This window comes from Ceratotherium simum, chromosome 30, assembly GCF_057802395.1.
Source record: "Ceratotherium simum simum isolate JZ-2026a chromosome 30, ASM5780239v1, whole genome shotgun sequence".
NCBI classification, from domain to species: Eukaryota; Metazoa; Chordata; class Mammalia; order Perissodactyla; family Rhinocerotidae; genus Ceratotherium; species Ceratotherium simum.
In genome coordinates this window covers 38,298,441-38,313,813 of record NC_141929.1, presented here as the reverse complement: position 1 = coordinate 38,313,813, position 15,373 = coordinate 38,298,441, and the positions used below count along the sequence as shown (strand labels likewise).

General features: G+C 48.0%; 1 protein-coding gene across 1 annotated transcript; it reads left to right on the top strand.

Moving 5' to 3' along the window:
- The first annotated feature begins 5,193 nt into the window (after positions 1 to 5,193).
- LOC101404690 (histamine H3 receptor-like) lies at positions 5,194 to 11,754 on the top strand. The gene is made up of 6 exons (XM_087420330.1): positions 5,194 to 5,213; positions 5,632 to 5,684; positions 5,992 to 6,001; positions 7,931 to 8,107; positions 8,273 to 8,423; positions 11,161 to 11,754. The coding sequence occupies exons 1-6, from the start codon at positions 5,194 to 5,196 to the stop codon at positions 11,752 to 11,754; spliced, it is 1,005 nt and encodes a 334-aa protein (XP_087276456.1).
- Positions 11,755 to 15,373: the final 3,619 nt, after the last annotated feature.

The window sequence follows — 15,373 nt, the reverse complement described above, 5'->3', positions numbered from 1 at the left end:
TCCTGTTTACCCCAGATAAGAACTTTGTCTTTCAAGTGCCCAGCTCCCTCATTTCCCGGTGTGAGGAGAAAAGGAACCGGCTGAAAACCAGTGTTTAGGGAGCGAGGTGGGGGTTGGGCTGACAGCTCCTTTCTTCCCCACTCTGAGTCTAATTCTGGGTCTCAAACTTAGGCCCAAGGCCCCAGAATTAACATCAGTGAGTGAAGGTCTGACGTGAGTCGGCAGGGAGTGGTGAGGACTGAGGAATCTTTCCCTCGTGTTAGTGAGCATTTGTTAATTCATATCTCCTCTTCTAGTAAGAGACAAGACAGAGAATCTGAGGCAAAATGGTGAGAAGCCATTCTGGATGGTATTGCTGGGGCCAGAATCCCTGTGATATTTATGGATACTTCAGTCAAGCAAATGCATCAGTGCCCTTTTTGTTTTAGCCAGGTCAGGTGGGGTTTCTGCCACTTGGAAGTGCAAGGCCCTGCTGATCCCCACGGACACGGCACTTCGCACACTTTCACCCTCATTAATTTATCTGAGCACCAGAACATCCCTGTAATAGGGACATTACTACCATCCTCATTTTATGGATAAACAAAACAACCTGAGACTCAGCTACTTCCCCAGGGTCCAGCGGCTGGTCTACCAGGGCCTGGACGTCAGTCCAGGGTTCCCCTGCAAGCCCAGGGCTCTGCGTCCTCAGATCTCTCCACTGCTCACTTCCCTGGTACAAGGCTGTACAAGCAGGAAGTGACTCGCCCCCAAATACCATCCTTTAGCAAGTTCTGCATAAGGTAGTGCGTGAGTCGGTTCTGTTTTCTGAAACAGATCCCCTTGCACTGATATGTGACACATCGGACAGAGCAATAACTATGCACCTCCATAGGGAGGGATATTAATGGGGAAAGTCAGGGGAATGTTTTTTAAAGCAGAGACCATTTTCTATTTACTTTTATTTATTTTTTTTAATTATTATTTTTTTTTATAATTTTATTTATTTATTTATTTTCCCCCAAAGCCCCAGTAGATAGTTGTATGTCATAGCTGCACATCCTTCTAGTTGCTGTATGTGGGACGGGGCCTCAGCATGGCCGGAGAAGCGGTGCGTCAGTGTGCGCCTGGGATCCGAACCTGGGCCGCCAGCAGCGGAGCGTGCACATTTAACCGCTAAGCCACGGGGCCGGCCCTATTTACTTTTATTGTAATGAGTTCCTGGCAAGAAGCTTGTAGAGAACGACACAGCTGACACAGCACAATGCATGACAGCAAATGCCTCCCAGCAAAAGGGCCAGCTGTTCTACCAAGTCTCGCAATAAAGTCAACGTTTTTATCTTCATACTATTCATGCACATTTCTCATTAGGTTTACTTATAAGCATTTCTGGCTTTTGTTGACATCGTAAATGCAATATTTTTTGCAACAAATTTCTAATCGGTGGTTGCTGGTGTATAGCAGAGCTTTTGATTTCCACCTATAAATTTGAATCTATCTACTCTACTGAGCTCATATTAGTATCAATAGATTTTTAATTGAGTCACTTGGATTTTCTAGGTAGACAAAAGGAATTTTGTGCTTTATCCTGTAATAAAGTAAAAAAAAAAATAATAGTGTGGGAGAGTGGAGTAAAAATTACAGTTGCCACTGGAATTTCTCCTAGGGAAAGATGATCTTTTTTTTTTTTTTAAACAGTTTTATTTATTTATTTTTTTGTGAGGAAGATCAGTCCTGAGCTAACATCCATGCTAATCCACCTCTTTTTGCTGAGGAAGACTGGCTCTGAGCTAACATCTATTGCCAATCCTCCTCCTTTTTTTTTTTTCCCCCAGAGCCCCAGGAGATAGTTGTATGTCATAGTTGTACATCCTTCTAGTTGCTGTATGTGGGACGGGGCCTCAGCATGGCTGGAGAAGCGGTGGCTCAGCGTGTGCCCGGGATCTGAACCCGGGCTGCCGGTAGCAGAGCACACGCACTTAACCGCTAAGCCATGGGGCCGGCCCGAAAGATGATCTTTGATCCAGAAAATAGTTTGATTAGCTACTTGAGCTAGAAGTATAGGCAGAAACCTAAAAAATGAAAAGAGATGGCTAGACTGATGGTCAGGAAAAAAGAGAAGATAACGTTTTGCTCTGAGAGAAGGGAGTAGAGAGAGAGGAGCTGGGGCGATAGTGTGATACTGGGGTACTGTGTGGGGGTGAAGCAGTCCACAAAAATGCCTTGGTGAGGGGCTGGCCTGGTGGCGCAGTGGTTAAGTGCGTGCACTCGCTTCAGCGGCCCAGGGTTCGCACGTTAGGATCCCGGGCGCACACCGACGCACCGCTGGTCAAGCCATGCTGTGGCGGCGGCCCATATAAAGTGGAGGAGGATGGGCACAGATGTTAGCCCAGGGCCAATCTTCCTCAGCAACAGATGTTAACTCAGGGCTGATCTTCCTCACAAAAAAAAAAAAAGAGAGAAAAAAAGAAAATGCCCTGTTTGGGGTTGGCTGGCAGGAATTTTCAGAATAGGAATGTCTAATGTTCCCTTTGAAGCCGATAAGCTTGTGTCTCTGAGATGTAAACCCTTCTTAGATGTCCTCCCCAAATCTGTGGAGTGCAGTTTTGCAGAAATCAAGGAAGGAGCTGAGTTCCATACTTGAGTTGCCGTGACCCATGAGAGAGATGGCACCCACGTGAGACAACCCACAATCAAGAGGAGGCTGAGTCCCACGTCAGATATGACCGACCCCTGGAACAGAAGCCTGCTGTGAATTTGAGGGACCTTGGAGAAGTTTTACACGCCACCAGGTGTGCTAAGAGTCAAGAGATCTTATCTCCAACTCAAGAGTCCTGGAGGCTCCGGTTGACATCTTGACTACAAGAGCTACCATTTATTGTCTACTTGCTGTGTACCATGCAATATCTACCTATTGCCCCAAAATCTTTACAAAAATGCTTCCAGTTACTATTAGCACCATCTGACAGCTCATCAAATGAGACTCAGAGGTTCTGAAGTTTGCCCAGGGTCACCCAACAAGTAAGTGGTGGAGTCAAGATTCAATCTCGAGTCTGTCTGGTTACTAAAGCCATGGTCTTACTCCCTCCCGAGAGGACACAGAAGTAGGAGCTGGTGTGAGGGCTGAGGTGGGGACAGAGTCTTGTAGGAGCCCAGGGAGCAGGGAAGGCAGCTCTACCCCAGGGGGAGGTTCCTCCTCTGTTCTGACTGTACATGAAACAGCCCACACGGCCTGGCAGGGAAGTGAAGTCATTTCCTTCCAAACTGCAAAGCAAGACGCTCAGACACCAAAACAACAACAACAGCAATAATAAAGATCATTTTTACTTCCACTTTAAAAAATAGACAATGATGGGCCAGCCCTGTGGCGTAGCGGTTATCTTTGTGCACTCCACTTTGGCGGCCTGGGGTTCACCGGTTTGGATCCTGGGCGCAGACGGATGCATCGCTTATCAAGCCGTGCTGTGGTGGGTTCTCATATAAAGTGGAGGAATATGGGCACGGATGTTGGCCCAGGGCCAATCTTTCTCAGAAAAAGAGGAGGACTGGCATCGGATGTTAGCTCAAGGCTGATCTTCCTCACACACACACAAAAATAGCCAATGATTTCTTTTTCCTTTTTTGTAGCAAATTTGGCTTCTCAGTTATGCCTCCCTGGGGCAAATTTGAAATATCTGTGTTCCTGGGAACACCCAGCAGGGGGAGGCTGGTAGAAGAGAGAACAGGCAAGGATTCCAAGAGTCGGGGTGATGATCCTCCGAACGGATGACAGCAGTCATTACAGCCCCGGTTCTGGAGCGCTCACCCGCATGCCACGTGCTGCCCACGTGTTTTCTGTGCAGTCACTGGACCCTCACCACACCATGAGGACTTCTATCATCGCCTTTCATAAATGAGGACACGGAAGCCCAGGGAGGGTGAACCTCTCCAAGGTCTCCCTCTCCCACCTGGTAAGTGGTGGAACAATGTATTGGTCAGCCTGGCTGCCATAACAAAATACCACAGACTGAGTGGCTTGAACAACAGAAATTAATTTTCTCACAGTTCTGGAGGCAAGAAGTTCAAGATCAAGGTTCTGTCAGGGTTGGTTTCTGGTAAAGGCTCTCTTTCTGGCTTCCTTCTCACTGTGTCCTCACATCGCATTTCCTTTTCATCGTTGCTCAGGAGGAAGGAAGGAGAGGGAGAGAGTAAGACAGAGAGAGATCTGGTGTCTCTTCCTCCTCTTATAAGGCACCAATCTTATCAAATCAGGGCCCCACTCCTATGACCTCAATTAACCTTAATTACCTCCTTAACCCCCCCTCTTCAAATACAATCACATCACATCACGGGTTAGGGCCTCAACATATGAATTTAAGGGGACTCAATTCAGTCCACAACATTCCACCCTTTGGTTTCCCAAAATTCCTGTCTTTCTTACACGCAAAATACATTCACCCCCTCTCAACAGCCCCCAGGAATCTTAACCCATTCCAGCATGAACTCTAAAGGCTGAAGTCCAGTCTCATCTAAATATTACCTAAATCAGGTGTGGGTGGGACTCAAGGTGTGATTCATCCTGAGGAAAAATTCCTCTTCAGCTGTGAGCCTGTGAAGTCAGACAAGTTATGTGCTCCTAAACTACAGTGGTGGGACAGGCATAAGATAGACATTCCCATTCCAAAAGGGAGAAGTCGGAAAGAAGAAAGAGGTGACAGGTTCCAAGCAAGACCAAAACCTAGCAAGGCAAATTCCATTGGCTCTTAAGGCTTGCTCCGGACTGAATGTTTGTTTGCCCCACCCCCCAAATTCATACTTTGAGACCCTAATCCCCAGTGCAATGGTATTTGGAGGTGGGGCCTTCAGGAAGTGATTAGGGTGAGATTAGGTCATGAGTGTGGTGCCCTCATAGAGGAGTAACACCCTTATAAATGAGGAAGAAACATTAACTCTCTCTCTCTCAACCATGTGAGGATACGATGAGAAGAGTGCCGTCTGCAAACCAGGAAGCATGTCCTCACCAGACACCAGATCTGCCGGAACCTTGACACTGGACTCCCAGCCTCCAGAGCTCTGAGAGAGGTTTGTTGTTTCAGCAGCCCAGTCCATGGTATCCCGTTATAGCAACCTGGACTGATGAAGACAAGGCTCGAGAATAATCCTCCGGCTGGACAGTCTACTTCCAGGCCAGCTACAGGGCAGCAGCATCAACCTGAGGCTCTCTGCATTGGCCCCATGCGTGAGGCACTGGGCAGGTGTGGCCTAGCCACCGACACAAACAGCACATACACACAACAAGCAGGGATTGACTCTTTTTGTTTCAAGTACATTTTTTATTTGCATCAAGTACCTTCTTCTTTCTAAAGTTCATGTTATGTTTTTGGTTGGTTGGTTGGTTTTGTTTTATTGAGGTCACATTGCTTTATAACATTATATAAATTTCAGGTGTACATCATTATATTTCACCCTCCCCCCGACCCCTTCCCCTCCGGTAACCACCAATGTGTTCTCTGTATCTCTGTGTTTATCTTCCACATATAAGTGAAATCATATGCTATTTGGCTTTCTCTGTCTGACTGGATTGACCTCTAAGCTTGATCCCCAAGCCACTCAATTGCTGGAGGGAAACCTGTGTGCCTGTCAGACCCAGTTCTCCTGCCCTTCTACCCACAGACAACAGTGGCAGTGCTCCTGTGGCCTCTACCGACCTGCCTTCACCTTTCCTGGTGAGCTCTGGGCAGTCTGCTAGCTCAGCCCCTGGTTGGTGGGAGGAGGTGCCACCAACCAGCTCGGAGTGTCATTTCCACCAGCTCCTGAGCATCTTCGAAGCAAATGAAGAGGCAATTAGCGGACAAGAAAGGAGATAAATGCTGGCTTGTTTCTTCCTTCCTTAATCGCTGGAGTCTTTTCGAGCCCTAAAAGCATCAATTTCACCATGAGAGGGACATTCATCTCCCAAATGGCCCTGTCTGTCAGCCTCAGTCTGGAGCCACAAGATCCCAGGTCCAGCTCTGCTCCGCCCTGACTCCCCAGATGACCTTGGGTGAGTCTTCCCTTTCTGGCCTGTTTCCCCACATGTAAAATGAGACGGTCCAACTAGATTATTGTCTCTCAAATGCAGGTTGACAGCCAGTTGAGGATCATGAAATAAATACAGTGAGTCAAGACCAGCATTAAAAACTAACAGGGGCCGGTCCCGTGGCGCAGTGGTTAAGTTCCGCATGCTCTGCTTTGGCAGCCTGGGTTCGCAGGTTCAGATCCCAGGTGCAGACATATACCACCCGTCAGCCATGCTGTGCTGGCTACCCACATACAAAATAGAGGAAGATTGACAATGGATGTTAACTCAGGGTGAATCTTCCTCAGCAAAAAAAACCCTAATAAAATAGTAATAATTAATGATAGTAATTTTAAAACTAACTAAAATTAATGATAAAACATAGAAGAAAACCAAAGTATCAGAATGCATCATACTAAGGGTAATTACTGTTTTTGTGAAACCCTTTCTTCATTGATATGTGTGTATGTGCACATGTGGAGTGTGTGTGTGTATACACTGGGTTATAATGTAAACAGTATTTCCTATGTAAGTCATGGTTCAAAAAGTTTGAGAGTCACTGCACAAAATGATTCCCAAGGGCCTGTTCCTGCTCTGTGGTCCAAGAATTCACATCCATGACGTTGGGTCCCTTTTCCTATCAAACTGGAGTAAACTGGTCTACAAGAGGCAAATAACAGGACAGATAAAACAGCTACACATCTTCATGATTTACACATATTCCCTCCATCCACCCCCCCACACACACATCCCCCAAACAACAGGGCGGAGCACTTGGCAGATTCTGCCCCAACCCAGGAGACAAGAGAACATGTTAAGGTGCAGCTTCCCACCAGTGTGCCCTCCTCCCCCTTCCTCAGGTGCCATTAGTCCCTCTGGGGGACAGTCTGTGGTCCTGACAGGCAGTCCAGGTGGTCCACTGAGCCAATTCCCCACAGGGAAGGCCTTTCTATGCTAGAGAAACAAGAGGGGAGGGGTGAGAGGCAGGGGGCTCTGAGAAAACGGACTAACACCCACACCATCACCACCCACTGTGAACAGTGTCAAAGCGGGTCGTTCAACTAAATTAGAACTACCTTTTCTGAGCGCAGCCGCGCAACATGTTATAAAACAGTGGCTGTGCATTCCCTTTGTCCCAGCAATTCTGCTTCCATTAATTTCTCCTGGGGAAACCATGGGACAGGGAGCAAAGATACACACGCCCAACCAAACAAAACTAAGAAACAACTGCTAGTTGTGCATCAACAGATTTGGCAGATATGATCATCCAGACAATGGAAAATAGTATCATAAAGATAACGAATGTGCTCTGTATTCCATGTGAATGCCGGAAAATGTCCAGATTTATTATTTCGTGGGAAGAAAAAGCAGGTTATACAACATTAGGACAGCCGAACCCCATTTTTCTTTTTTTAAATCTATGAGGTTTTCTTTTTTTTTTTTTTCCGCCTGTCTAGTTCTGTGGGCGAGGGAAGAATTAGGGAGAAAAGGGGTCTGAAGCCTGGAAGGCCTTAAACCAAAATGTTCAAAATGGGTATCTCGGCGAGGGGTCACGGCAGGAAATTTTACCTCTCCTTTATGCCTTTCTGTATTGTTTGTTTGTTTTACAAGTGCACGTATTACTTTTATGATCAAATAAAACATAAAACTATTCCTATTTGGGAAAATCTTAACAACTTGCTCAGAAGACCCCAGCACAGCTGAGCACGGACCCGGAGCGCCGAGCCCTCTGTCTCCCGCCTTCGCAGCGGGGAGCGAGCGCGGAGGGTGGAGCGCCGGGCCCCCTTCGCTCCCCCAGCCCGGCCCCCCCGGCCCCGGCCCCCCATCCCTCCCCCAGCCCGGCCCCGGCCCCGCCCCTCCGCCCACGTCTTCTGTCGCCTGGCCTCACTCCCTGCCGTCGTCCCCCGCTCCTAGCGCGCGCTCCCCTCGCCAGCCCGGCGGCGCCCTGCCGCGACCTCGTGGCCCCGGGGCTCGGGCGGGGGTGCACGCAGGCCGCCTCTGGGCGCCGGGCGCCGCGCTGCTGGCCTCCGCCCTGGACAGCAGCCTGCGCTCCCGCGGCAACTTCGCCCTCAGCTTGGCCGTCGCCGGTGGGTGAGTGCGGCCCCAGGGGCTGGGGGCCAGCGGCACCCGAGCAGCCCTGGAGAGAGGGATCCCTGCTCTCCGGGGTCCCTGAGGAGCTGGAACGCGTGGGCCACCCGAGTCCGGGCCGGAGCGGGCAGCCGGCAGGGCCCCCTCCGCCGCCCCCTGTATCCGCAGGCGGCTTCTGCATCCCGTGTGCATCGCCTGCGTCCTGCCCCGGGAGTGGAAGTTCGGGATGGAGCCGTGTAGGTTGTGGCTGGTGACTGATTACCTGGTGTGCGCCGCCTCGGTTTTCAGCATCGTCCTCATCACCTCGGGCACCAGGGCAGTGAGAAGGGCTGGAGGCTCAACACAAACCTGCGGGCGTGGGGGGCGCCGGGGACACAGCCGGGTTTGGAGTTGCTGGGCTAGTGGTCGAGAGAAACCATCATACCACTTCCGTATATTTTCAGGACCCCACACGTTGGAAAGGAAAAGAAAAAGAGAGATGCCAAAATCACGTTACAAATATTGTGATCTGTTTTAAATGCTTTTAACAAAGAAGTTAACATGCAATATAAATTGTGCATTTCACAGGATTTATTTGGATCATTATACAGTGTACCATAGGTGGTGTGGTCCTGAGTGTGATCAGGAAGACGACGCAAATCTAAAGTCCTATTAAGACACCTTTATCTTCTTACCCATTGTTCTCACCCTGAGTTCACCCAGGCCTCTGCTCAACTGTCAACCCCTCCGAGAGGCTTTCCTCGGTCACCCATGTCAAATAGCAGCCCTGGTCCTTCTCCAGTCCCCTTTCTCTGCTGTACTCACACTTATCACCACCTGATCCTATGTTCCAGGTCTGTATCTGTCTCCTTTACTAGAACCCAAGCTCTAAGGGGGCAGGGGCCTTGTCTTGTTCGCTGGTGTAGTCCCAGTGCCTGGAACAGTGCTAGGCATAGTTGCTGATTTAATGTAAGCGTAACCTCATCAAAAGTCTAAATTCAAGGCCCGGTGGAAGGGTGATGTGGGTGCCAAGTGGCTTCTTGCCCTTCCTGGTAAGGATTCATGGCTGCCTCCGCCAGAACAGTGCTGCGTGGGAAGGGTGCCTGCTTCTGGGCCAGCCCACCTCGGCATTTCCAGAGCTGACAGCAACGGGCCGGGCTTGCGTGAGCAATCACAAGTGGGGTTCACTCACAGGGGTGCCTTTTAGGCTGGCTCAGGAGCCAGGAGACCTGGGCTGCAGTTTTCCTTTAGCCACTCTCACACTGTGTGACCATGGCTCCTCACGGCACTCCTGTGAGACTGTTTTCTGTTGGAAAAGTGAGGGTCAGAAGCCCTTTGGCTCTAACCTCTATGCTGACTAATTGGTTTGGTCCTCACCTCCCTGTGAGATAAGTAGAAACTAACATTTCTTACCCCCATTTTGCACAGGGGATGATAAGGCCCAAAGAAATTAATCTGCAGGGGCACAGGTGAGCCTTAAATGAGACAGAGGAAAAAACCAGAAGTGAAAAGGAGAACTTTCTTTTGGGCTTTAGAAAAGTTCCTTTTATCTTTTATACAAGTCATCTCTGTTCACTATAGAAAAATTAGAACATAGCAGCAAGCTCTGGGCCCCTCTCTCCTCAGACGCAGGCCATGGCTAAGTCCCCTCTGTGGCGCCCACACAGCTGGCTTCATTTCCAGCCGCAGTTCTCAACTCCCTTGGGAAGCTTTTTTTTCCCTAATATGTACTTACATTTAATTGGCGTGGAGTGGGGCCCAGGTTTGGCTTTTTTGTTAATGTCTTCCGGTGAGTATAAGGTACAGCTGTGGATGAGACACCCCCCCGCCCCCGCCGCCTTTCACCATTGCTCTAGCCACACTTGTCCTGTCTCTGTCCCTGTTACTGCTTCTTACACTCCTACTGTGTTTGACCAGAATTATTTCCTAAGTACCAACATGGTCTAAAGTGGCATTTTCTAAATTTCAGGAGCTCGGAGTGGGCTTTGCTTGCGTTCACTCTCCTGAGGTCCTCCCTGGGTGATTAAGTTTCCTTTGCTCTGAATTAAAGGCTTTGTGTACATTGCAGGCATATATGGTGAAATCACCTAATTATCAGTATTAAATGTTCTGCTTTGACCCATGTGAAGAGCTGGGCCTTCTCTTCCAGTGACACGCATTCTAGAAGAGCCTACAGTACAGCAGCCCAGTTGGGGGAAAATGTCTCCCAATCTTCAGAGAGCCTTTAATTTCCCCAGTTATCTTTCACCCATCTCAGAACTTTCTCTGCACACCAAAGATACAGGGGGAAAAAAGGCCAAAATTTTTATTTCATGCTTCTGCCTTTATAGATATTTTTATACCCAGTAATAATGATAGCTAATATTTGAGGGCTTATTTTAAGTCAGACACTGTTCTAAGAACTTGACATGAATTATGTCCAATTGCTTACTATACATAGAGTCATGACAACCCTGTGCCCTAGGTAAAAGTGTCCCATTTTAACATGAAGAAACGGAGGCATAAGCTTCAACATAGGTTAAGTACGTTGCCTAGGACGAATAGCTAGCCAAGTGATAGTGGGTGTTTGAATCCAAGCGACAGAGCCTCTGCTCTTAGCCACTGTGACATAGTGCTACCTACAGAGACAGTAGTGGGGACTGAATTAGTCAAGAGTAAAATTACTGAATGAGCACATAAAGTTACAGGATGTACTTAAAGTTGGAAGAGGAAGCGCATTGTAACACAGTGCTGTTCCACACATGGATGTTGATTGAATTATGAATACAATGTACATATGTTCCAGGAGGTGTTGAAGGTGTATGCCGTCACACATGAATACCACTAGTGTCCAAAGGGACAGACCTTTAGCTGTCTCCACGGGGGAGAAGCTCTTCACCCATTGCAAGGCTACTTGGAGTGGCATAGTACAGCTGGGGAAGAGTTGGCTGATGTGGAAATAGAACCCACCCAGCCCACAGACACTGGCTATCGTAACTAATATTCAACCTCTTTGTTGGCACCATGCTGTACCAGCCTGAGTGAGTGAAGCTCCCCTCTTACTGGCCCCTGCTGTTTCTCCCTAGGTGACTTAACAGGGCTCAGAACGGCATGACCAGAATACTGTCTTCAAGATGGCGCTGGTGTGGGTGGCAGCGTTCCTCCTCTGTGGGCCTGCCATCATCAGCTGGGAGTACGTGGCTAAAAGGAGCATGCTGCCTCATGGGGAGTGCTATGCCGAGTCCTTCCATATCTGGTACTTCCTGATGATGGCCTCCATCACTGAATTCTTCACCCTCTTTATCAGCGTCACCTACTTCAACTTGAGCATCTATATCAACAATGTTTTTTTGTTAAACCTGAGAGGAGGGGCAGAAAGAGGAGAGGCAAGGGCCTCTCCCCCAGGCTCAAGGGTTTTTCCTTGGATGTCCCTGGGACTCAAGATGTGCCGCCTCTGCAGGTGGACGTCCCAGCTAAAGCAACGCACTGGCGGCAGAACCACCACAGGGCCACTTAGGGCGTCTGTGGTGCCCAGAGGCAGCCAGAACGCCAGCACTATGCGGCTCTCCCAGGACAAGCGAGTGGCCAAGTCGTTGGCCATTGTGTGTGCGTCTGTCCTGTGCTGGGCCCCCTACACTTTGCTCATGATCATCCGAACTGCCTGCCAGGGATATGCGTCCAGGACTCGATGAGATATCCTCTGGCTCCTCTGGCTGAATTCAGCTATCAACCCTGTTCTGTACCTGCTCGGCCACGTGAGTTTCAGAAGAGCGTTCATCAAATTGCTGTGCCCTGGAAAAGCCAAGATCTACCCTCATATGTACATATAACAGAAATGCCTCCAGTAACAGATTGCCTAAACCCCTAGTGCCTGAACTCCACAAAGGAAACATGGTCACAAACACTTCCCTAGGCCGCTGCCACCCCCTTGTCCTTAGTCTTTGCCACAAAGAAAGGTGGGAACCATCTAAGAAACAAGTGAAACAAGTTACTGCAAGTATTGTTAAAATGTTGTCTATGGAATTCTCATCTAGGGCTTTGTTACTCAAAGTAACAAAGTGGTCCCTGGACTGGCAACATGAGGATTACCTGGAATGTATGCTCTCCGGCCCACCACAGACCTGCTGAATTCCGGAATCTGCATTTTAACAAGATCCCCATATGATTTGTATTTTAATAAAGCTTGGGAATTGGTCCAGGGGATGTGTAGGAGGATAGAAATACTTGACAAAAATGGTTTTGTGATACCCCACTCCTGTGGAGACATCCTGTTTAAGGCTTAAAATCACTGTGGCTCAAGTTCATGTTAATTTTACCAAATTTGCACACACTGTCCTGTAAATCCATTTTATTCCTGATAAAGTTTACTAGTTTAAATAGATTCCAACCCTTTTGTTTGGAGTTTTATATGAGAGTATTCCATCGCCTTTGTGTATATAATTAAAGACAATACGGCCTGAAAAAAGAAATGGTAGAGCTTGTTTACAAAACATAGCAGACAAATTTTACACTTACACTTACAAAAACACCCCAGACAAATGTGCTCCTTTAAAATGCAAGAGAGTATACCTAATGATCATGAAGCCATTCTCTGCATTTGCATTTAGTTCTCTCTGCTGAGTGAAAATGGATTTAAGTCACAGCCTAAGATTTTACTTTAGTCGTAGGAAGACATTTCTTTTTTTTTTTATTAATTTATTTTATTTATTTTTCCCCCAAAGCCCCAGTAGATAGTTGTATGTCATAGCTGCACATCCTTCTAGTTGCTGTATGTGGGACGAGGCCTCAGCACGGCCGGAGAAGCAGTGCCTTGGTGCGCGCCCGGGATCCGAACCCGGGCCGCCAGCAGCGGAGCGCACGCACTTAACCGCTAAGCCACGGGGCTGGCCCAAGGAAGACATTTCTGACCTAAGGCTAAACACTATAAGGAGTGGTCAAGTATACAGTCCACCTCCAGAGATTTTGGCCAGTTTTGTTGGTACACTGCAGGGTGACCAAGAGGAGTGAACAGCACTTAAGAGGTCTCTCAGCCTATTTCCAAATGACTTATTTTGAATTACCACAAGCCAGGAAACTTATGTCTTGAATCAGACCTAGAGCAGGTCACTCAAGTACGTAGCAAATGATACTGTCAACTTATGGCAGTGTCTGCTGTCGATCCCCAGGGCCTCCCCTCAGGACTGACCCTAGCAAACAGGAAGGCCTTCCCCAGAGATCTCCTTACCCAGCACCTTTCATTTATAATATGTGGTCTGGAATTCCCATCATCAAAGACAATTCTGTTGGGAAATCCTTTCAACTCTATTCTGCCTGAACTTTGGATTCTCATAATGAGAGAGCTCATGTAATGGAAGAGTCATCTGAAAGCTAGACTTGTGTTTAAATCCCCTCTCACGCCTGAGAAGGTACATTTTTCATGTGGTCTGTCACGTTTCTCAGTGACTCTGAGAGTGGCACACGAACTGGACTACAACCGCTCATCACTCTTCTTCAGAGCACTCAAAGATGCCTGATCAAGTCAAACACCTCCCTCTTTAGGTACACTGAGACAGATATACCCGCCTGCAGCCCAGCCAGGGCCCATAATGGACAGGGTGGTATCGCACTTTGTTAACCTGATGGCTCCCAACCTCAGGGATAGAGCACTCGTCAGAAGTACGAGTTTCTAGGTGAAGAAGCAATCACCTGGACTCTTAAGAATCACCAGTTTCCTAAGTGAAGACACGAAAGGGAGGGCAGGAATGTCCTAATAGCAAGCATCTCAGAGTGAGAAAGCGTCATCTGCTTATATCACCTTCCTATATGTGTCCCCTAGTACTGGAATTCAGAGGCAGTCAATACCAGGCCTGCCCTAGGCTCAGTGCTTCTATCCATCTATGAGGGATCTTTTCCCCCAAACTATTAAGAACCAGTACTTTTGTAAGTGAGCATAAGTGAGGCCATCTTGTTATGCTAAATGGCCCCAGCCCCTCCTCTCTCTGACTACTCCCTGTTCTGCACGTACTCTAAAAAATTCACATGCTCTCCTGATTTATGGCCTCCACTTACCTATGTACTCCCTGATAGCTTGATAAATTAAAACTTTGTTCTATGAGTTTCTCTCCAGGAACAGGCTGACCACAGGCGGGAAACACACCTACAAGGTATCCATCACAGCTGACAGAAGAATGGAACAATATGATGCCTGGAGCCCATCACGTCTGGAGACCAGCATCCCTGCACCCCCTCCTCACTGCCCATTTTCCTATATAACTGCCTTTGAAGATGGGTCTTTGAGACATTAGTCACCTGTCTTCCTATTTGCCAACTACTCTAATTAAAGTTCATTTCTTGATCTCTAACTGGTGATTAATTGGCTCAGATCATGGCAAGCAGAGCAGGCCCATTGCTCGGTATCACTTTTTTGGTAAGATACAATAAAAATTACTAAAAAAAAAAGGATGGGGGGAGCAGACATACAAAACAGAAGCCCCAATTTATTATTAGATTCAACAGATATAAAATTACCAAATTGCTCTCAGTTTTTAATTTAAATGCTTAGCCCAGCGTTTTGTAGTTCTCAGCACAGTCAGGTACGAGTTGAACTTGCTTCAGTCCATGGGTCACTCTCTGGTAGCCTGGCTCTAGCTATACAAGATGGGACTGCAGGTTAAGCATGAGCCTCACAAGGCTCAACAGGCAATGGGACTGAAGTCCCAGAACTCACACAGCCCTCCCCAGCTTTCCCCACCACCCCAGTCCCCAAGACCTTCTAAGCTCTCCCAAGCAGACCCTTACCATATTCTGTAACTGCTGGTCTACCTGCACACCAGACCGAAATTCTCAAAGCTAGAGACCCTATTGTGTTCACCTCTATATCCATTGCCTGTGCCTGGCATATAGCAGATGCTCGATTTTTGTTCAATAAAGAAATCTTTAAATTAAGATAAGCAGAGCTTTGGTTTATTTCTTATTTATTTATTTTTGTGAGGAGATCAGCCCTGTGCTAACATCCGCCAATCCTCCTCTCTTTTTGCTGAGGAAGACTGACCCTGGGCTAACATCTGTGCCCACCTTCCTCCACTTTATATGGGACACTGCCACAGCATGGCCTGACAAGCAGTGCTTCGGTGTGTGCCGGGGATCCGAATGGGCGAACCCCGGGCCGCCGCAGCAGAGCGCGTGCACTTAACCACTTGAGCCACCAGGCCAGCCCCTGGTTTATTTTTTAAATCTGGTCTCTTCACTTCAACCAAAAAATATGAAATAATTTACACTTTGTACTGAACATTATTTTTACCTCTGACCCATCCTCTCCTGAGCTCAAACTTA